The 23,375-nt window shown below is 46.8% G+C and overlaps 1 protein-coding gene across 3 annotated transcripts in view; it reads left to right on the top strand.

The window, feature by feature from the left end:
• Positions 1 to 23,375, top strand: part of ERI3 (ERI1 exoribonuclease family member 3) — a 128,968-nt gene that overhangs the window by 34,814 nt on the left and 70,779 nt on the right. For all 3 annotated transcript variants that reach the window (XR_009418988.1, XM_059478482.1, XM_059478483.1), the window contains exon 6: positions 17,005 to 17,077. Coding sequence is in view for 2 of the 3 variants with exons in the window: in XM_059478482.1 (XP_059334465.1) it covers positions 17,005 to 17,077 (73 nt within the window). In the remaining variant the exon portion in view is untranslated. The remainder of the gene's footprint in view (positions 1 to 17,004; positions 17,078 to 23,375) is intronic.

Below are 23,375 nucleotides of genomic sequence, written 5' to 3'. Positions count from 1 at the left end.
TCCTGGCTTCTCCAGCAGTGACCTGGGCTTTTAGTTTGGCTTCTGTCTGCATGTGCTGTTCTAGAGCTGAGATATGGTGTCTTCTGAACTCTTCTGTCTACTGTGAGGGCTTCCAGTAGGTGCCACTGGTAGGAGCCAGGAAGGCACAGTGGGATGAGCAGGCTGGATGTGGGGAAGTGGCAGTAACAAGGAGGAGGAATCTTCAAGCCTGTCAGTGTTGGATATAGGGATAAGGTAGGGAAATAGCCCTGCCTAAGCCAGGAGTTGCAATGTATGTAGCGCAAAGAAAAGGACCAGAGAAATAGTGATTGTCACGGTACTGCTCTCTGCTGATGGTGTCTGGCACTGCTGAGTCTGCAGGATTCAAGTTGTAATATCAGCTGCTAAAGGATCAGTAAAGCTTCTGCTTGGCTCAGGGATCTTCAGGAAATGAGGCTACAGACTTGATGGCTCTTGAGCACTTGGAGCCTCCTTGGAAGACACACAGCTATGTGTCTGTTTTCCCTCAGACAACAGGGAGCACTAGTCACAAGGAGCTGGGTGCCCAGAACACCAAGCATCTGAGAAGGGCTTATGGAGATTTAGCATGAGTCAAGGTCCTCGGCCAAAGGCTTTGTTATGGGTGTGGTGCACCACCAGAAGTGCACCTGTTGGAGGGATTTGGTTGCTGCTGGAGAGAGTCCGTTGTGTGAGAGGGCTCCTAAATGAAGCGCTGATCCTCTACTGGCTGTGCTTGGATCAACCTGCTTTCAGTTCTTGGTGTGTGTGTGAATCAGGCTGGAGTTGGGGAGACAGCAGCTCTCCTGCCAGCCCTCCCCTTCCCTCTTGTTAAGATGCAATTTCTTTAATGAGGAAAACCTCTTGAGTAGGAACATCACCTTTCTTGAAGGCTTGTCCTGACAAGGCAGTTCAAGCCGACAGAGTCGCATATCAACTTCAACAAATATCAGTCACTCATTACAGAGACTCTGCTCCCCCCCACCCCCCAGCAACACCCCTCATTCCCAGACAAGGGAATGAATCACACTTCTGCTCTTGAATACATCATGACAAGTCATGGTTCTAATGAGAGAGGGCCATTCATTCTGGGTGGAAAGTTCCCTGTGTCGACTCAGAAATGTTATTAATTAAAGAGAGCTACCTGAAGCAAAAGATGAAAGGAGCACCAGACCTGCCAAGCTAAAATATGAGTGGGGATACAGCCTCGTTAGACACACGGTCCTCAGGCCTCTGCATGCTCAGTGGGAGGATTCCTTTAGCCTGTAGCAAGGAGCTATAGTCCAAGTTTAACAGCTCCAGGGATGGATTCAGATACCTGATGTCGTCTGCTTTAGTGCTTGGACCTCATTCTGCACCTAGGTTGGAACTGACACTAGTCATTAAGCAAATAGCATTGATGTGGCATTGGGTGGTGAGGGTAATGTGCCTCTGAAGGGCTGAGGGAGCTGCTGACTGCAGGAGACGGGTTTAGTGGAAAAGAGGGTACTTAGTATCTGCCACAGTTGAGCCCTTGTAATATAAGCTCTTTAGTGTAGTTTATCTCTGCTGAAATGTCAAATTGCTTTCCCCTGTGTGTGGAACCAGTTTGTGGGCTCTTAAACACAATGTGAATTAATCTTGGCAACAAAAGAGGCATTTTTACCATGTGTTCATAGATACAGAGTTGAAGTACGGTGAGGTTAAGTGAGATGCCTGTGGCTGTGCAGGCAGGCAGAGACAGAGCTGAAGTCTTATGTCCCAGGTCTCAGACCTGCACCATAATGTCAGAAGCATCTGTTAATCCTTCTCCTTCCAGATTTAGATTGTTCTGTAAATGCACTGAGCATAGCCAAAAGACATGTAGGCTTTGGTCTATATAACTCTACATGAAGATGCTTTAATTGCACTTACTGTGGCTGATCAGAACTTGCTAATTTATGTCTTCACAGGAAACTACTGCTCAGAAGTTTTTTATTTTCTTAAATAAGTGTTAAAAGGCAAGTGCTCTCTAATATAGTGATAAAACATAGTGAAGTGTCTTGAAATGTTTATAGCCCTTGGTGCTCTTCCTAGGTTGGATATTAGTAAATTCTGAGCAGTAAATTATACCATTGCTTAATTTTGTGTTACTGTTTTAATTCTTTCTTGCAAGTTACACAGGCTGGGAGGATGCTTGTCTTCTCTGACCAGCTCCAAATGTGGTGGTGGGTTGCTCTTTCCGGGCTTCTGTCCTGGACTTTTTTGAGATCAGAATAAGGTCATGCATGGAAAAGAATTGTTGGTGTTAGTGTCCTCTGTACATGCTGTTCTTTATCCCAGGACCAGGAGGGAGTTGGTAGCCTCTGCCTCAGAGAGAAATTGCAGATGGCCACTGACTGGAGTGAGTGGAAACGCTTGGGTAGTCATGAGGAAGGGCAGGAGAAGGTGTGGGGTGGGCTGGCTGTGTGGCAGCAGGGCAAGAGGTATATTCAGAGTTGAGAGTAACAAGAAAGATCTGGTAACTGAAAGATAATGTAGTCATCTGCATTTAAAGCTAATAAAACAAGTCCTTTCCAACTAAGATCTTTAGATTAGCTTGGTGGTGCTTTTTTAGTGGGGATCATTTTGCTGAACAACCCTATGCTATATCTCTTCACACGGTTACATTGGCTGAACAAAGAGTGTGGTGTGAACTACAGTGAAGGGATGGGACTGAATATCCAGGGTCAGGAACCTTTTGAGTCAGCTTTGCTGATGGAGTTGTTCATGTAATTACATCCTAAAGTGCTTTGCCAGAGCTAAGCAAGGGAGCCTTGTGAGCACTTACAGGGAATAGCACTGACCCCATTCACTTCTGCGACCCTGCAGTCCAGCTTTTTGTTTTTAAAGAAAATGATATCACTTATGCAAAAAAAAAAATTTGGATTTTAAGATTCCCCCTCTGTACACTCTTATTTAAAATGAATATACCAGACTTGACTTTTGTTATCCTTATGTACCAGTTACCCTGGCTGACTCCTGTTCTTGTCTTTATTTGAAATAATTGGTTGCTTGGGCTTCTGCAAGTCACATTGTCCTAAATGTCTGGGAATGTCTTTGGGTTAAGCTTTGGACATTAAGTCTTTGCATGGGGATCATCATGCAATGGACTGTCACCTTCAGGTCTGTTCCTTATCTGGCACATGATAGCAAAAACATTTGTCATATTAGGGCTGTAGTGGCTACAGATTTACTGAGCTGTGGTGCCTGGTGCACTTTGGGGAGCAGGACTCTTCTACCTGGGAATTAAGACCAAAGAAGTTGGAGACAGCGTGAAAAGAGTCTGGAGAAATTTACAAATAAATTTGCAGTGTGGGGGAGAATGAGACAGGCATTGCATCATGTACTTTATTTCCAGCACTGAACCTTTGGGGTGGAGTAATAAGTGGAGAAGGTAGATTTTCTACCCCTGGGTAACTTAACTCAAGCTGTTTGAAAACAGTCACACTGAACTGGATGTAAATCAATGGTCTCAATGTTATCTGCTCACAGAGTAGGGAGCCATAATGCCCTCTGCACCAGGAATCACTAGGGTGAATTCTATGTCCAGGGTTTTAGTGAATTCAGGCAAAATGGTTTCAAAATCAATGGATCTATAATGGGTACTTGGTAAATGGGTACCTAGCCTCTGTCTATATGAGAGCCCTCTAATAGCAGTTCAGGATTGTGGTGATTCTGTGCCTTGGAGAATTGAAAAGCTGGTTGGCTTGGGACTGCAGAGAACAATCACTGGAGGGCTGTTTGCCATCTGAATTTTGTTGTTTGTGGCATGTGTGAAAAACAGGATTAGTTCCACAAAGTGTTTGTTTTCTCTTAGAATAGCTTAATTTTTCTAGTGTTAGACAGCCCTAGTGCTTCATGCTGGGTCTGAAATGTCAGCTGTCTTCCTTTGGATCCCAGCTCTTCTTACTTTGCAGCTGAAGCAAAGCAGTTGCATGTTGGCACTGGTGCTGCCCTCTCAGTGGCTTGGCTGGGAGAGATGTGTTTATGGCTTCTTTGCCTAGAGACCTCTGCTTGAAGAATACTGCCAGCCTGGGAGCAGCATCCTTCCTCTTTCACTTGCTTTGCTGTGTGAGTCTATAGCTTTCTTGAAAATGTTTTATTTTGTTGGGATGTTTGTTTCCTGTTGGGAGCCATTTTCCTGTATGGGTTCAGTCCTTTTCCTCCTGAAGCTCCTGGCTGGCAAAGACCTACTGGGCCATCTTGAGGTCATCCCTGGTATTTTCCCTCCAGCATATTCTCATGTGCTTGTCCAGTGACACTCTGTATCCTCAGGAGTGGATGATGAGGTGTGTGCAGGACTTGGGAGGACACTGGAGCTGCCGACTATCTTCTTGAGCTGAGTCCATTTCATGTTGGAGTCACCTTTTTCCATGTTTGGCCCAGGTGCTGCCATCAGCAGCCTGGCACCCCAAAGGCAGTGTCACATGCTCAGACATTGATGTGGACCAGGTGTTAGCAATGATGTGAGGCATGTGGAGGTGGTAATGGAATAAAACAGAATAGAGAAGTCTGCGGGAAGAAGACAGAGGAAGCAAGGTGATGTCCTGGCAGGGCTGTGTCCGGGAAGCTCGTACTGCCCAGGACTTCATCCTACCTTGGTCCTATCAGCTTTGCCTCTCTTAGAGCAAGGATTTCTCCTCCTCTCTGCCTGGAACTCTGCAACACCCTTCATTTTTGCTCTGTAGGTGCATCTTGGTCATCTCTAATTTCCTTGCTTCAGTTTTTCCATGTGCATGTTGAACCAGGTCTCGGTGCCGACTGTTGTCCAGCGTGCCCAAGGTGCCTGGGCACCAGCTGAGTTCAGTTCCTCATCCCTGCCTGGAGCCACATCCCTGCAAACCGGGTGTATGGAGTAGGCAGGTGGGAGGTTGCCAAGACCTCTCCTCCAGCCCACAATGCTCCCAGCTCTGAGGAGAATTTTTACATTTTATGGACCATTTAGCTTCCCAATGGTGATCCTAATTCCTCACAGCATGTATATGCCATTTCTTGGTTATTAAAAGGACCCCTGAAAAGGAGCTGCCCTCTGAGTCAGAGCTCTTCCATGCAGTTAATTGCAGGAAGGTTTTCCTTAGACTGTGAGGCTTAATATTTCCAAGCTCTCCCTATGCTAAGAGGGTGAATTAGTACCCAGGTTTCCCCACGGCTGCAGAGACTGACCCTCGTGCACCATCAGTAAGCAGGCATAGGAAGAACGCAAGCTGGGAGTAGTTCAGACTTGGAAATGCTCTGGAGGAAGCCCACTTGATTTCTGCACAAAGCTCAAGAGTGCTTTAAAGGTTGTCTGGCCAGGTGTCTCAGTCTTTCATCTCTATATCCTTATTTCGTGTGACACTTCAGGTGCCAAAGTAGCCTCCATTCCTTGGGGGCCCAAGCAAGCACCATGTTTACTGGGAAAGGAGTGATTACCTTGGACTTACTGACAGGTCAGCCAAAGGTTGGATGGATGGATGGATGGATGGATGGATGGATGGACTGGAGGTGATTCAAGCAGGGAAGTTCTTTGTTAAGTCACTGTGCTGTGTTTGAGAAAACAGAGGCAGCAAGCCATTAGGCTGTGTATTTCAAGTGTGAGGAAGCTGCTGAGGTCCTCTGGCATTGTGAAATGCCAAGTGAAATGTTACTGCCATGTGGAGCACAGCAGTGTGTTGGAATTAATGAGTCTGGTGTAGGAAGAGCACATGTGAACAGTCTGGAGGGTTAATGTGTGAGGATGATAGACTTAGGCAGGGGTTTGTCATCAGGATTGCTGTGTTTGGGAAGCACGTTCTAATGGCAAGACCACATAAAAAGAAATTGGGACTTGGAAGGAGAGCAGTGAAAGTCATCAATTGCCAAAGTTGTTTTGCGTTTGCTGCAGGCCTGAAGCAAATTGCTGGCTTAAGGGGCTCTAAGCACCTGGGTCTTGCACTGGATTTACAGGTAAGGTGAAATTGAGAAGGTGCTAAGTAATTAATTCCTCTTCCTGTGACCAGGATGGGAGATGGTTCTGACTTGCCACTTCTCCTCAGAAGTTGCTTCAGAAGCTGGTAAGGGCTCTGGTTGTGAAACCCAGGAAGCAAAGAGGATCCCTGGGTGCCTGACAATTGCTTTTCTCTGTTGGTTCTTTCTTGCAGGCAGCCTCGGGCTGCCTGTCTCTTTGTTAAGAGAGTGACAGCAATGTGACACCGTGAAAATAATTACTAACAAATCACGGTGGTGACTGCAAACAGCTCGCTGTCTTCAGAGGCATGTCAGGGAGCATTAGAGCAGGGCCGTGGGAGCAGCAGAGCGGCTAGGGGCTCTTTCTGTGCTCTAGGCTGAGGGAAGATCTTCGGAGACCTTTGGTGCCTGCCACCCCCACATCGTTCCTTCCTCATTGGCTCTTTCTTTCCTCCCTTCCCTGCCTTTGCCATCAATACTTAAGCCCGTTAATTGCACAGTGAGTCTAGAAAGGCTGCTAATTGTAAGACAGGGCTTCTGCCTTCCCTGGATTCAGCAACCAGACACAGAACAATGAAAAAAATTCTGGAGAGCTATCATGGACAGAAGCGCATCCAAGCTGTATTTTCCACCTTGCAGCTCTAGTGTGTTGCCCTGGGCAGTAATGTTTATTAGCAGTGTGCCCCTAGGAATTCATGGGCTGCTGGTACAGTTGGAGAATGGCCCATGTCCTTGTCCTCAGGAACCTTCAGTCTCGGTAAATTTGAGATAGGTTTGTATTTGTGCAGAGCATCACAGCAAATGTGCAGTTACCTGGCATGTCCAGCAAAAAAAGTGAGCAGAAGAATGAGGATCTTCCAAGATACAGTAGAGATGGTGCCATTCAGTGTGACTGAATCTGCAGGTGAAGACAATCCTCCAGGGAATAAGAAGTGAACAGGTCACGTGTGAGGAAGGTGGCTGGTACCAAATAGAGCATCTGGGAGAGTTTCTGCCGGGATGAGCCCCTGTGGCTGTGTTGGAGTGGGGACCCTTCTGCAGGTCTGCACAGAGTCTGAGGGAAGCTCCCTCTAAAGCCTCTCATTATAATGATATAAAGCTCCCTCCAAAGGGCGGGTCTAGCAGAGATACTGATAGGAAACTGGAAGGCAGCTGCTGGCTGAGGTGTCCTTCAGCAGCATTGATAATCAAACCCCCGGGCAAGCTTTGAGAGGGAGCTCACAGCCTCCCCTCCCCTCCTTGTTCCTGGTGGTATTTCAGTTTGAGAGCAGGCCGTGTGGTTTGGCAGGGCTGTAAAGGGAGGCAGGAGGTGCGGATGGGAGCCTGCTCCCAGGCGCCTGCTCTAGTGTGCAGTCTTCATTCCCATTCCCTTAGTTACTAAAGTGATTTTCCTGACTGTCACATCTGTAAATAATGTTGCTGGTGTATCTAGCAGGACGCAGAGTGGCGATGGATGGGGGAGGGCTGGCGCTGAGGGTGGCCGTGACAGCCCCTCTCCCCAGCTCATACAATATTTATGCAGGGCTGGGAGTCGGCGGCACTGACCTCTGGGTCGTGCTGTTAAACAGCTCCCGCAGCCCCTGCATCCTAATTGCTGCACTTGTCCTTTGCTCTGGAGGATTCGCTGCTCCTTCTCTCCGGTGAAGCAAATACTAATGGCAGCTTGTGCTTGGAGGTGGGAGCGGTCTCTTCCCCACGAGGAAAGCACAAGCTTGTTTTGTGGTTTTTTGTGTTTTTCTGTGCCTGTGTAATTTGCACAGAAACCTGTGCTCAGACCCTGTTACCCAGTGTGCCGGTCTCCCCAGTGCTGACAGCATGAGAGCCCATGAAGCTGCTGTGCATGCAGTTTTGGGTTGTGTATCATCACAGGGCACAGAAAAGCAGTTTACCCCATCTCACTGGCTCCTATTAGGATTTCTCTCTTCCCCTTAGTGGGGAGTGGGAAGAAGAAGCAATCTCAGAAGTCAGTTGAGAGAATAGAACTGGGTGATGTGGTGCCAGAAGAAGACAGAGATGATGCCAGGAAAGAAGAGGGGTTCAAACAGAGCCACAAAACAGAATGGCATCTTTTCTTGTAGATAAATGGTCTACTTCAGTGAGTGGAAAGAGAGGTGGTGCAGAAGGCTGGAGGCTCCCTCTGTGGATGAGGGGCTCTTCCCCATGCAAGTGGTACAGCCATGGCTGAAGGTGGAGACAGACCTGGCAGACAGGTTTTCAGCTGATTCGAGTGATTCAAGAAGGCACAAAAGACAAAACTTTTGATTGCTAGAGCTACCATGGCTTTCTCCCATGCTTTCTGGCTAGCCTCTGTCTTGCTTGGGGTTTCATATTAGGTGTCTGCAAGTCCAGTGACCTGACTGACCACCCACGTCCCTTATCCTGCTTTGCTGGGTTGGCAGGTCCCCGCTGCAACTGGAAAAGTGCTGTTCAGACTGGAGACTAATGGCCTTTAAGTGACATGATTGTATTATGTTAAGCGTCTATAGGCTTTACCATTAGGCACTAAACAGTTTATGAGTCATAGCAGAGAAGCCCTTGTCCTGAAGAGTTTATTTGCTAAATGGTCCGGACAGACCAGGCTTGGGAGATGCAAGGTTTCCTCCTGCCTGTCGGAGAGCAGATCTAAGGAAGGCCGGGCACAGGACATGTCTTCTTAGTTTATACCTTGGCTCTAGGTCTTGTGTGTCCACGTTTCCTGGGGAAGAAATACTTCTGCAATGGGATTTGTACAGTGGGAGGAGAATAATATTTAATTTTAACTTAGTTTTTCTGCATGTTTTGGTTTTAAGAGGGCTTAGACATGATAGGTACATTCGTTTCATCAGATATATTCCCTTACTCAGTGCATAATTACAGTGTTCTGCAGCAGGAGTCTGAATGCTCCCTCTTAAAGCAGCTGGTATGCAGAGAACCAGGTGATTACTACATTAGTGTGTGTATGAAAGGCTTATTAACAGACTGTATAGACAGAGAAAGGACACATGCTATGTGTAATCAGGATCTGCTGGAGCATGATTCACAGAATAATTTAAATAGAGATTTCTAATCCAGCCACCTGTTCAAAGTAGAGCTAACTTCAAACTTAGATTGGGTTGCTCTGGGTCTTCTGCAGATGAGTTTGAATATCTCCAGGGGAGGAGATTTTGCCACCAATCTGTTCTAGAGCTTTATACCTGCATGGTGAAGAGTTTTTCCTGATGACAAATTGGACATTCACCTGCTGCAGTCTGTGGTCGTGATGCATGACTTTCACTGAGAACACAGTGTGCACTTTTGTATGCTTCTCTTCATAAGATGCTGTATAATGTCATGTTTAGTAAGCAGACAGACTCTCACACCAAGGTTATGTGTAAAAATCCGTTTGTAGGGGTTTTTCATAAGGTCAGGTTCCCAAGGCTGGGGAAGCAACCTCAGCCTTGGAGACTTTGCAGTTCCTCTTTTCTTGGGAACAGTGTCATGCATTTCTGATGTCAAAGGGAAGTCCACCTAGTTGTTCTCCATGTCTGGAAGGGATAGTGAGAGCATTTGCTCTATCCCTCCACCAATCTGGAGTAGTGCAAATCTTCCTCCTGCTTCACTTCTAATCTCAGCTGAACCATGGAGCCAGCAAGCTCTGGTTTCCTGCATGGTAATTAAGTACTTATTTAAAAATCAAGCAGCTCAGTTCTGATCCTACTATCCTTGTCTGTTTATAAACTCCAGGTAGAGTTACTCTAGATTTACTCCCACATGCCTAGCAGCGGAATCAGGCCCAGTAAATAGAGCTATGAATCTTTTTAAGAGAAGCTGTTAAGAAGTAGCACATAGATTTATTGTAGCATCATGTGTGTGCAATTGTTGATGAACATCTTCTGTTGGAGGCTGAATACCTGCTGTGTTACAGCCTTGCTTTTAATGTTGAGATAGCATCTCTGCCAGCATCTTGCTGATGCACAGACAGATACTCATAAAAGGGCCAGATCTCACTTGGTGTTAAATGCCTTCATGTTTCATTAAGGTTGATGGCAGTGGAAGGCACACAGTGCTTTGCAGGACGAGCGAGTCACAACGAGCCACTTGCCCTATGTGCTTTTTGTGGCAGAATTATGTCCCTAGTGTATACATTGCTCTGGCTGCAAAAGGCTAACACCCTTTTCCATTCACTGGCTAGTGGCTTGGAAACAAGGGTCTTGAGGTTCTCTCAAATTTCTTAGTACCCAGCAAAAATTTAGAGCATAAGGATCACACTGTTAGCATATGATGGGTGTTCAGATATTTCAGCCAATGCTACTGAGTCTCGAATGTTAAGGCTTGCAGTTTGCCTTTTAGGCTTCCTAGGCAGGAATTTGTCTGGTAGAGGGAGAATGCAGGTCTGTCCAGAATTGGCATCACAGAAAAAGAAAAGATCTGGAAGTGCCAGGTATTAGCCTTGCTGCTTAGCCTGTGTTTTTGGCCTCATTACACTAATCCAATTAAAGGTTGATGGAAAAAGATAACGCACACTCCAGTGAAGGGGTTTGTGTGGCAACTGCTTTCCTTCCTGGGCATCTGGAGTGGCCTGAGTTATGTTGTGCATCACCACACCTCCTCAGGCCCTGCAGACCCACTGGTGTCTCCATGTGCCATGGTGTGTGCTCTTCTCCTGCATTGTGTCTCTCTTATTACTAATGGAGCATGGATGCATTTTAGCTGCTGGTCAGCCCTCATTAATATCCAGAGATGACAGGTTGACATTTGTAAAGAAGACTTGCGTTGACCTTCATGTTGTGCATTGGTGCGGTTGCCGTACAGTGCCCTGTGCTGGATGCTTCTCCCTGTGCTGCCTCAGGAATGCATTTGTGTTAGCAAAGGGACCAACTGCTCTGTAACCCTTTGCTGCTGTCAGGAGTGCAGGCAGTGTGGCTGGGTGTCTCTGCATCCCTCTGCCCATTCCAGGACTGGTTGCTGTAGAGCCTTCATCCATCCACCCATCCCAGTGAACGGGACTGGAGAGTGTTGGGGTTGCACTGTGGCTCCTTGTGGAGGTTTGTTATTTGGGAACTGGGGCCTTAATGGAACACAGCTTTATGCCAATAGCAATGACCTGTCTTCTTCCTTTTCCTGGCTCTTGTCTGGGGAAGCAGTAGAAGAAAAGGCTGTGCTGCCCAGGCATCCTGAGTGCTGTCAGTTGCCTGTCTCTCCCTGAGCCCACGCCGTCCTGGCTTGAGGACTGCTGCAGCCTGCTCAACAATGACATTTATTAACAGAGGGGGCTTTGAAAAAAGGCAGGCTGCTCCTGCAAAGGCTTCTCACTGTAACTCTGTCTCCTCTCACCAGCCCGTCTGAGGCAATGGCTGCTGGTGTTGAAATTCATTAGTGTTACCTGACAGGCGATGGAGGCTTGCTCTGTCTGTTCCCACTTCCCTGCTCTCATGTCCCTGCTTCATGCACGCTGATATTTAAAGCTGATGTGTGGCTCATAGGCTTGTTGCACTGTGACAAGTCTGGGGGTGGTTGAGAGAACTAAGAGGGTGGAAGGAAAGCAAAGAGGGAGGGAGATGGGACCTGTCTCAGGGTTTCTGTGAAAGCCAGGGCTTTTCAGACCCTCTCCAGATGTACTGTCTTTCCACAGCTACTGCTTGTGAATTTTAAGAACAGCCAGGCAGATGTGGTTTGTCCGGCACTGATGGGGGGCAGAGAGGGATGGCACTGTGTGTGCTTGTGAGGGCTTATCTGGTGGAAAGCAAGAGCAGGTGGGTTCCTCTGCCTCTTGGCTGGTCTGTGGAACTGAGAAGTTGTGAGTGGGGAGCCAGAGGTCTGGCAGAGGGTTTGTACTTCATTTTGGACAGAAACATGTTTGCACTGAATGGCAAAGTGACTCCAGCACCTCCCTGCCAAAGCTTCCGGATACACAGGAAAGTAACCCCAGTCTAACCTGAATTACTGGGATGAGGGGGTTGGGGTTTGGGGATTTTTGTGGAGGTGTATGTCAGCATGCTTCAGTTTTTGTAGGTTGTGGCGTGGCTTGGGCTGTTCTTTGTGCGTGGGCCACTCTACTGTGTGTGGGTGCTGTGACATCACCCTGACAGAGACCTCCTGGTTTGGCACTGTGGTTTCAGCAGTCTGCAGCTGCCTCTTTGGGAGAGTATGGACCTACCTAAACTGCTTTGAATTCCTAGCTTGGCCCCATCTCATGTAAGTGCAGGTTAAGTGCAGAAGGTGCAGCTTTCCCTGTTGCAGTGCCATTTCTCTGCTAAATCAGTTCAGGTGCATAGGCTGTTATTCCCTTGCTAGCTCATGCTGTTGGGAGAGGACACCTAAGCTTTCCTCTTGGCTGGGCAGACATGCCACTCTACATCAAAACAGGGGAGCACCTCTGAGCTGTGTGGTCCAGAGTGTTGACCAGCCCTGCTTTGAACGAAGGGGCCCAGCTGAGGTGGTTTGACAGCTCCTCTCTTTCACCATGGTGCTGTTGTTGCTTCAGCATCCAAGCAGCTTCCTTCATCAGTGAAGGATTTCCAGGGCAGGAGCCTGCCGTTGCTCTCCTTTGCAGCCCAATGCCCACGTGTTGGCCAGGACACAATTAAAATGTTCTGCATCTCTTACAATGCAAGGTCTCCAGGGAATGGATTTTTTTGGAAGGTTAAGATCAGGTCTATAAACCCCAAGATTTAATGTCCCTTTATCTTCCCATGGAGGAACTTGTTCTTTTAACTGCCTCAGTATCAATACACCCTGTGTGTAGCAAGTGGCCCAATTTCTTTGTCTCCTGACATCCTGAACCCAGAAGCAGATGGACGTTAACCAGCTCTGATTAGTTGGGAGAATCAAGCATTAATTTTTTATACGCCAGAACCACCTGAGTGACGGAAATCAATTATGGCTGCCCCTCCCCCTTCCATATTAATGTGCTGGCTCTGAGCAGAGATGGAGGGACCTGTTGAAACGAGAAACCCCTATTTCTTCGTTTGACCCTCTAGATAATTAGGGTTAAGTTGATATGCTATCGCACTGGTGACACATTTTATCTGCCTCTGTTTGTACAAGAGGATACAATAGTGGAGGAAGGACCAATTTGTGCCCTGCTTTAGCTAACCAGACTGAGATAAAAGGTGTCACTAGTATGATAACGTTCTTGCCTCATGCTCCTTTATTGTTCCTCAATTTGCCTTTTTTTTTTTTTTTTAATCTTGTTCTTTTTCTTTCAGTACCCTTGGTCATATTTTAACTCCATGCCATCGCATAATGACGCCCTGCTAAATGTGTGTGGAGATAGGCAACTCTGGCTGACAGCCTTCCCTGATAACCGAATTCCAGCCCATCCATCACCAGGCTGCTCTCCTTAACTTAAGGAAAGTGATAACTAAAGCAAGGCCGTTTATCACCGCCGAGCTGTGCGCTTCTTGCTGCCTTGGAGAGAGCTGCCTTCAACAGCAGAAATGCAGCCATGTCACCTCACCTCCTATTTGCATCCCGTTCATCTCCAGGCTCCATTTACCCTGCAGGGTGCTGAGGCAGGGTTGGATGGAAATCTGAGCCTGGGGTGGTGAAAGCTCTCTGAAAATGGTGCAGAGTTGCCACTGCTGACCATGGCCTAAGGAGGAGTTAGATGTGCTTAGCTGATGGAGGACAGTGTGCTACCTGATGTCACTTGCTCTTCTGAGCAAAGGTGATCTGCATTTTGGGAGCAGGCAGAAGTTATGAGCTCCCATCTTTGCTTCTGGGAGGACAGAGCACCAGAGTTGCCTTGGAGGCTGAAAAATCCCACAGCCATTTTCAAGTTTCTCTGTACTAAATGCAGTTTGGCTGATGGGGCAGCAAAATGTGCCATCATTTCTCCCTTACCTGAGGGAGGGCCAAATCCTGAGTTCTCTGCTAAAGCAAAGCTGCCCTCAGTGAGCAAGTTTGGCTCTGACAAGAGCAAGAAGCCAGACTGAGCATAAAAGCTTATTTTTCAAATAAGTGAATACTCAAGTGAATGGTGGGTCTGATAAATAGACACACTTCCTTGCAGCCCATGGTACTTCTGTTCCCCAGGACAGCCACAGATGTGCCTTATTCAGTCCAGCCTGGAAAAGATGATAGAGAAACTCCTGTCTGGTCTCAAGGCTGAAGAGTAGGGGGGAGCACTGCAGGGATTTCTTGGAGCTGAGGAAAAGATTTTGCAGGGGTATTTTCCTCCCCATGGTTACCAGGAAACCTGGGTTCTGTGCAGTGAAAGCCCCTGGTTCCCTGTGCCTGGAGTGCTGTATGTTCAGACTAGACCAGACCCATATAGCAATCCTTTGCTAATCCTTGCTCAGTGGCTGTGACCCCAGTGGCCTGGAGCCACCAGGACTGCATCTTTCAGCTCAGGTATGGACTTACGTTTTGGTCTGTGCTGCTGACAGCTCGCCCAGGTTATAACATGAGTGTTGGTCTCCTGGTGCTTGAAAAACTTGAAGCCCCTCTGCTGCTGACAAGGAATGAGGGGAGCACAAGCTTGTAGGGGGAGGGGGAATGTCCTGAGGTCACACAGCTTCACAGGCAGTTTCTGGGGTTGTTACTTGTTTGCAAAAATGTGCCATTTATTTAGTTGACATATTTATTTGGAGCATTTATTTTCTCCAATTAAAGACCCACTGTCCAGCGCCCAGGGCACACTGCCATCAGTCTCAGGGTGAAAATAGAACCAGACTGTCCAGTTTGCTGGGCCTTTTGGTCCCACAGGGATGGCAGTGCTTTAGATGTCATTCGTTGCAGTGGGTGGTTTGCTGTCAATTCCTGTGGCTAACAAGAACAATGCTGCTCTCACTTCTTCTGGGACCTATCCAGAAGTTAGGTAAATGGATAATTTTTCTTCTAACTGGAGCTAGGCTGAGACCTGTATTAATGAAAGCCTCTTGGGTCTGGAGGAGAAACTAATTTTTTGTAACATACCTTTTGCTAACTTCTGTTATCATCTTCTCGAGCTAAATGTGAGCAGACTGAAAGAGGTTGAGCTAATCAAGTGCCTATATTTAGACCAGTTGTTTGTTTTAGATGGTTCCTTTTCTTGTGATTCTTGATTTGGGCACCAGCAAAAAGCAGCTTTCCTGGAGAAACAGCTTTCTCAGCATGCTGCTTGGGGCTGGTTGGGTCTGTTTGACTAAGGGACATCTATGTAATGGCTGTAAAGTGCACGGGCCAGGCTGCTGTTTGTGTGGCAGTGTGCAATTGTGAAGAGTGACTCCAGGTGCTTTATTTCAGCACAGTGGTGTCAGATGACCTCTGCCCAGGGATGGGACTGTGCTGTCAACTTGCACTGCTTGCCCTGCAAATGCCATGGCCCTGCTCCTTGCAAGCTCCATCTTTTGACAGCCTTCCTATTTTCAAAGAAATTCCTCTGGACATTCTTATTCAAATGTGTTTGTATGACTTAAGTGATTGGTCCTGAATCATCACATGTACATCTCAGAACCAGGCATTTGACTTCGGCATAGGAAGTCTATTACTTTGTTAGCCTGAGAAGGGCAAAGGTAGTACACAGGTGGTCCCAGTGTGTGCTGGCTCTGTTGGCAGCATATTCCCAGGAGATTGCTCTGGATATGCTCCCCAGCTTCCTTCCTTTTCTTTGCCTCAAAACGGAGGAGTCACCAAGACCAGACTGCTCTGGTACTGCTCTTACATTATCTGCAAGTGCATTATCTGTGTTGCTCCTTCATCTCCTTACATGGGGAAATGCCTGGAGAGATGCTTCTCTGTTCACCAAAGGGTTTGGAGCTGGGCTGACCACTCAGGTACTGCCTGGGATACTGATGGTGCCCCTTGGGGTGTTTACCTTGTATCCACTTCTCACCAGAGCTTTTTCCTGCACTTCAGTCTTGAGTCTGAAGGCTAGTCTGGGCTATTCATGCTTTCCTCCTTGGAGAGCAAGAGAAGACTTTGCCCTGGACATGGTGGTCTGTGTTCGGATGTTTGATCAGCTGATGCTGGCACTTCTAGCTTTTTCTCCTCCCCTACAATCTTCTCCTACAGCCCCCATGTGCCTGAGGAAGTTGGGAGATTTCCCATCCTCTCTGTTTGCGCAAGCTGATTCCTGGGGTTGTGACTTTTAACATGCACAAACAGCGCTAATTTAGTCATTTATTTAGTTGACATATTTATTTGGGATGTTCCTTTGCTTCACTTAAAGATCCTGTGACCAGTGCCCCAGGCATGCTCAGCAGTATGTGAATGAACAAGATCCATCAATTACTCTTGATCAGATCAAAGTGGCCAGGAAATACTCCCATAACTCATGTCCCTGCACAGCTTGGCTGGAGCCACACGGTTTGCGACTCAGCGTTCCCCAGCTGAGGGGCTCATCCTCGCTCCCCTGCAAACACACTGGGATGGGCACAGAGTGGGAGAAGCAGCTTTCCTGAGCTGCTGCTGTCCCTTCAGGCAACCCACCTCCCTTACTGGTGCTGTTTTGTTTTGAGCCCTGTTCCATCAGATTGCTGTAGGAAGGGGGAGAATCAATATGTGTGCTCACAGCTCTGGCTGCTGTGCTCACATCCCTAGTGAGACAGTGTGCACCACCTTGTATCTAAGAGTTGTGTCTGCTCTCTTCTTCCAATCACCTGCTTGGAAAACAGCCTCTGCTTTCTTAGCCCTACAGCATTGCTGTCCGAAAAATGAATGCTTTGGTGCCTCCTTCCCTCCCTTATATCTCTTTTGATGTTTTAACCATAAAGGCCATATGGAGAAGCACTAGGGCATGACAGGTGAATTGTCAGTCCTGTCTGCCCTGTAAGCTGCTGGCAGAGCAGGATGGTTTTGCAGGGATTTGTGATGGGTTTACTTAGCCAAGGGGAGCCTGGATACTCCAGTTGTGTTTGTGTGTTAGCCATTGTGGAGAAGAGCTGAGTGCTGCTCAGTACACAACTGTTCAAAGTGTTTAGTCTAAAAGGTTTCAGCAGCCTGGATGTGTGTAAGTCTTAAGCCAAGCTGTACTCCCATGAGATTTTTTTGCCAAGAGCTATAGTGTTTCTGATGTGCAGCATGATGTTACAGCAGACTTGAGAGTCTTTTCCATCTCTGAACAAAATGCACTTAAGAAAACAGAGTTTGTGTTGTCAAGGCACTGATTAAATCAAACTTGCTCTCTCTTCTCTCTTACAGGTTACCAGGACAATGCCAGTACTTAGGGCTGCCGGTTGCTGATTACTTCAAACAGTGGATTAATCTGAAAAAGGTACTTCTGTGCAAACTGCCATGGTTTCTATCTCCCTGTCTCCCTCCTTCCCTTGTCCTTCACTTTTCCTCTTTAAGGAGGTGTCTAATAACTACTGCTGTTTTGCATTGAAATGAGTTATTTTCTCAGAAGCTGGGCTGAGCGAGTCCTCCAGCTCCCTATTGTATCTCCTCTAATAGAGTCTTACTGTACTTGATGGGATGTGTTCTGCAGCTGGGGAGAATCCCATTGTGGCAGGCACAGTGCAATGTCTGCATAATATTGGGACACTGTGAGACCCCTTTTCAGTGAAGGTTCTGTTGTCACCAGTATTGCTGACTTTGTTTTGTTTTGCAGCCATATAAAGCTCCTAGGAGCATGGTTCCCGTCAGATGAAATTCCGGTTAATAAATGTGGAAATACTCCAATGTAAAAATCAGCATTTCTCTTTGTGGCATGGGGAAAGGGAGCTGTCTCAGCAGCACATCCACCTAAGAGATCAGTGATCACTTTGCTAAGCAAAATGCCTTGGACTGAGTACTGTCTGGTGCCTTGTCTTTTGCTGCACGCCTTCACTGGGTGGTTAAGGAGCAGCATGCTGTGCATCCGCAAGGACCCCTGGCACAGCTGCACATCTGCACAGAAAAACATGGTGATGCCATAAGTCACAATCCAAAGTGGGAAGGAAAGAGCAAGTGTGATTACAAGCAGGAGCAGGGTGAGGGAGGAGGCTGCAGTCTGTGCACAAGAGAAATCGGGTTGGCCCTCCTGGTTAAACCTTTAGATGAGTAAGATTCCCTTCCCCCACCCAATTTAGTACTTTATTTGGGTTTCTATGCCTTTTCCTGGTAATTAAGGGTCTCAGTAAGGGAATTTTCTTATAAACAGCTCGTTGTTCTTGTGGGCTTTTCTTTTGTTCTTTTATTTATTTATTGTTTTAAATGGAAGCGTGAGTGACAGGCTGAGCGGCCGCAGAAGGACAATTTGCATGATCTGTTCCGTCAAATAGGGTAGAACATGAACTTAACAAGGGATGCTGGCAGCACATTCCTGGCTGAACTTGTCAAAGGGTCTTGTATTTCCCTGCTGTCAGAGCAAATCTTTTGGCTGATTGCTGGTCCTTGGTAAATGAAATCTGAAAGCACATTGGGGCATTCTGCAGTTCAGTGACCATTAATGATCGCCATTTGAAGTTCACTAAACTTCCGGTGAATGGATAGCAGCTATATAACCAGCAGGTTGATGGCTGCAGAATAATAATACTAAAAAAATAAAAAATCCCTGTGTACTGTGATGTTTGCTGAGAAGTAGGTTGATCCAGCCATGCTCCTCCTCTGGGCCTCGGGATGAATGACTTATGGCACTTTCCCATAGTTCAAGGCTTCTGGATTTAGTGTGTTAGGAGCTGGGATTCCTCATTATGTAGATGTCCAGACAAGTGTCTCTTATTCAAGGTGAGCATTCATGTACTGCATGTCAGCAAATACTGTGATACTAAGCTGAGGGCTGCTAAGCATCCATGAAGTCCCAAGCACAGAGCTAAAGGCAGGAGCAAGAGGGAAGTTGTTACAGTGAAATGTTCCTCTATCCAGCTCCCTGAGCATGTAGGATGGGGGCACGTGGGTTGGGTTGTCCTCCTCTGCAGATGTGTTACTTGGAAAGTAAAGCTTCAACCTCCTTCAGATTGTGCAGGAAAGGGGATGTGAGAGAGAAATATTGGTCTTCTTCCAGCCGCTCTAGTCCCTTAAAAACAATGAAGTTTTTCTGACACATAATACCTGACACCCTCTGAACACAGAATGGTTCCAGGGACCCTGTGTCCCTCTGGGAAGTGACCCATGTTGCAGAGAAGAGCAGGGGCCTCTCCTGTCTTGTGGCTAAGAACTGCTTCTCCTGGGACTTACCCTGGGGTGGTGATCCTTCTATGCCATGCACTGCTTTCAGGTGCTTGTGGGGCAACTGCCTGTGTGTTTTCACAAGAGAGAATTGCCTGCCTAGGTAACTAATTCTGTTGAAGCAGATGGACCCAGTGGAGACTCAGTCTCTATTGAATGAGCTCCCAGTGTGAGACAGATAGGAGTGGACAGGTAACTAGCCCCTCCATTTGTCCCTGCATAGCTCAAGTGGCCCTTTTGCCCTCCTTCTGGCACATTCCTGACCTAGAAATACCTCCTAGGCTGAATCTGCCTCCGACCTGATCCATGAAGTAAGTGAAGGTGTTGGAGGGTGGGTGGGACTTGCAGTGTGAAACTGATGATTTCTAGGTCACAAAAAATGCAGAGACGTGAATGTTTCAGATCTCAAGAAAACAGGCACATATGACAGAGAGCAGTCTGCTGAAGGATGGCCCCACCTGCACCTGCTGGATCTTCTTTGAGTCTTTGCTTATGAGCAGTGAAAACAAGAGGACCTGTCTGAATTAGGGAGCTCCTGCTGCAACTACCAGGCAGTGCTGAAGTAGGGTTACACACAGACAAGTTTGTGTACCTGTGTGTATTGCAGTAGCAACAAAATAGGTTCCAGATTCCTCTGCCAAGGCACACACACCAGCTTCCAGTCCTCTTTGTTTCTTGTTTTGTATCGTTTTAAAAAACAGTCCTTGTCTGGACTCCCTCTGCCAGAGCATGGGATGCTCCAGAGCTCAGCAACTCTTCTTCCTGCAGTGGTGAGAGAGTCTTTCTCAGAGTTCATTTGCCAATAAACGTCCCTTTCCACTGCTGTGCTGCAGGAGCAGTTGAAGTGAGAACTTTGTGCCTGCAGGCAGCTTTCACAGTTTCCAAGACCTGCCTCTTGGGCAAGCTGGAGACAGGAATTGCCCCCAGTAGCTGTCATGATTACTTTGCCTCAGGCAAACGTTGTTGGATTGATCTGGCCATTCAGGTGGTGGTGAGCTCCACATCTGACTGCTGCAGTGCTGGCCGCAGTGCCTTGGGATCTGTAAAAAAGCCTTCTGTGGAGGAGATAGGGGGAGGAAAGCTGCCTGTGCACTTGACCACATTTGCTGAAGTTTTACCTTGCCCTGTGCCCCCCCAGCCTGCTAATGCATCCCTTCTGTCAAGCCTGGTCGGTGTTTGCTGACATTTTTAATATCACTGAGCGATCTCGTGTCTCTGGTGAACTGTCAGTGTAGAGCTGACTCGGGGCACAGAGTTTATCATGTTCTTCACTTCGATTAGCTCAGCCTTGTGGGAGGGCAGCAGAAAGCAGAGGAGGCTTTCTTGGAATGCTGCAACATTTCAGATATCCCCCTAAACCATCTCAATAGAGAGCCACCATCCCATCTTCCAGTTCTCCTTAGGGACCTGTCACGTTGATCTGCAGAGGCCCCGTGGGTTAGGATTGAGGTGCAGAACCTGAGCTACATCACTGGAGCTGGATGCTCAGGGTGGAAATAACAGAGAGGGCTTCATGTCAGGGGAGAGGGGCACAGTGGAGTAATGTGTGCAGAAAGCAGGAGGCCATGGGTCAGGATTTATGCAAAAAGGAAAACTGCTGCAGCTAGCAGGCTGCAACCAAGGTGCTGCCCTGAGAGTATCCTCAGGTAGCCTGGGTAAACCCATTGCTGCTTATTCTAACACAAGGATCAACTCTCATTTGTGCTCCCTCTGCACTTTGAGGAGCTTCTGTGGCTTGTTTTCCAGGTCCCACTAGAGTTAGCAGCATGGTTGGTCCCGTGATGAATCCTCACCGCTGGGGTGGAACCAGTGCTGTGTTTGGCTGAGGACACAGTGCCTGCAGTCACAGGGCATCCAAGAGCCTGGGAGTGGGAAACCCAGCAGGCAGTAGGAGTTATAGGAGCACTATTGGGCTGGGAGCATATCACTGAAGGAAGAGTGGTTTAAAAGAGGGAGGAGGTGGAAGAAGAGAGGTGAAGATAGATTTTCTTACAATGAGCTTGTGCAAGAAGGATGTTAGGAAGATGATGAGGGTATCAAAATGGCCAGACCAGATATGTAACCCAGATGATCTTTATGGCAGAGGCCAGTAGCTGATGCTCGCAGGTGTAACAGGGAGAGCATGGCTTGAGTCAGCTTTCTCTGATTCCCAGCAATTGTCTCCTCAAGAACTGAGAGCTGTCCCTGGACCACTGTATCTAGCAAAGTGTGTCTACCAGAAACTTGTACACCCTTTTCTGAATCTGCTCATGCTTTCAGTTTCTACAGCATCCTGTGGCAATGACTTTTGCTATTTAATTATGCATCAATTATACTCTGTTTACTCATACATTGTGTGAAGATGCAGGTCCCTTTGTTTCTTTTAAACCTATTGTCAGATTATTTTCTTTGACCTAGGTCTTGCATTGTGTGAAAGAACATGTGTTTCTAGTTCTTCTTCATGGTGTTACTCTTGATTTGAGACCTCAATCATATTCTTGCTCAATTGTCTTTTTCAGTACAGCAAAACTTGTTGGAGGGCTTGCACAAAGGCACTTGTGGGCTCTGTGACTCTAGAACTGGCTTGTGGAATTCTTAACATGTGTACACTATCTTTCCTGGTCTTCCATTTATTCTCTGGATGTTTTGCAGTTAAAAGATAAGAGGAGCAGTTTATGCATCCACTAAGGGTTTGCTTTATTTCTTGTTTCTCAAATTATATTTATTTTATTTTTTGTTTAAGAAGACAATCTTCATACCCATCACAGAGCTGTCCCTTTCTCCACACAGCTGTCCTGGCATCTTTGACCATCTTTGATTTCTGTCCAGAGGGTACAGCATGTCTTTAGATACAGTAATAGTGGCTCCTTTAGGAGTGAGAGAAGACTGGTCTTAGTTTGACATCCTCCTGAAATTCAGGGGAGTTTCTATGAAAGGTAAGAGCTGAATGATGTGTGTGGAGGAATGCAGCTTTCCATCTCTGGGCATGATGAAACAGGCTTGACAGAGCCTTGGGGAGCACAGTGTGACCATGCTGGGTGCTGTGGCTGTGCACAGAGCTGGCCTTTTCCAGGGCCAGCCTGTACTGATCTGCAGATATTCCTTTTTGGAAGTGAACTGTTAATACACATCCACAAATATTTTAAGGTCACCTACTTGCATTGTGAAATCTGTCAGAGGAAGCATGTAATAGGATGTTTTTGTTAATGTTTGGCTACTAGAAATAAACACATCTTGAACAAACAAAGATTTGCTAACAGCTTTCTGTCTCTCCTCTGAATTAACAATTCCTTCTGCCTTTGGGGTGGGAGGAAGGGCTGTGAGTACTTCTCAGGCGCTTGGTGCTGAAGTGTCTTGAGTGCTTCAGATGAAGATCATTGAAATGGGTGAGAAATGGTTTATGTGTTGACCCATATATTTGGAAGTTGTTTTTGTGGGGTCTAACTTCTTGAGGACTTAGAGTGATTGTTATCAATTTCCTGTTTATTGAGTTACTGGCTGCAGGGAATATAAAATGCCTGGTAAGGTTGGAAATGCCAGAGGAAGACTCCTCAGGCAAAGTGCTTCATTACCACAGCATCAAGCACATGAATAAATGTTGCCTCTAAACTGTGAAGAACTAGGCCCAGGGTTTGCTGGTTTGTAGCATGGGTGCCTGTTCTGACACCCTGTCAAACCTTCCTTCAGTGGCACCTGGGCTTGCTTGGTTCTTCACCCCATCAGTGAAGCTCTTGACTTTGGAAAGTCTTAGAGGGCAGAAATGGGAGAGGGTGTGAAGGGAAACACAAGGAGAAGTGTGACTCCAGGGCTAGGGAAGTAAGGATTTCTCTTTCAGAGAGATGAGGAAAGTATCTGTGGAATGGCACTGGTTCGCAGTTGGAAGGAAATGGAAGGAATTGCTTATAACAGCAAAATGACTGTGTTTAATAAATACTTTGCTCTGTATTTACAGAAAGGCAGAGGTTGCCATATTGCTGAGCAAGAGGTTTGCTGTTACAATACAGTTTTCTGATAAAAGCCAAGTGGTGAATTGGTTGGCATTTTGCATAGCTGGTTACAGGAGTTTTAAAGAGCTGGCTGAGATGCCCTGGACTATTAATAAGTCTTTGAACATGGGGGAAGTTCTAGAGGACTGGAAGAAAGCTAATGTTGTACCAGTAATTTAGAAGGGCAAATGGGATGACCGATGAAGTAATTATAGCGCTATCATCTTGACATTAATTCTGGGCAAAGTAATGAAAAGCCAGATATCATAGTTGATTAATAAAGAATGAAAAGAGGGTAATATAATGCCAATCAATGTGGATTTATGGAAACTAGATCCTTTTCAAACTAACTTGATATTTTTTTTATGAGAATACATGTTTGGTTGATAAAGGTAACCATGTCAATGTAATATACTTCTAGAAGGCATTTGACTTGGTACCTTATGACATTTTGATTAA

The sequence above is a fragment of the Ammospiza nelsoni genome, chromosome 9, assembly GCF_027579445.1.
Source record: "Ammospiza nelsoni isolate bAmmNel1 chromosome 9, bAmmNel1.pri, whole genome shotgun sequence".
Taxonomy (NCBI): Eukaryota; Metazoa; Chordata; class Aves; order Passeriformes; family Passerellidae; genus Ammospiza; species Ammospiza nelsoni.
The sequence above is the reverse complement of the archived record's forward strand: the minus strand, read 5'-3'. Positions and strand labels throughout refer to the sequence as shown.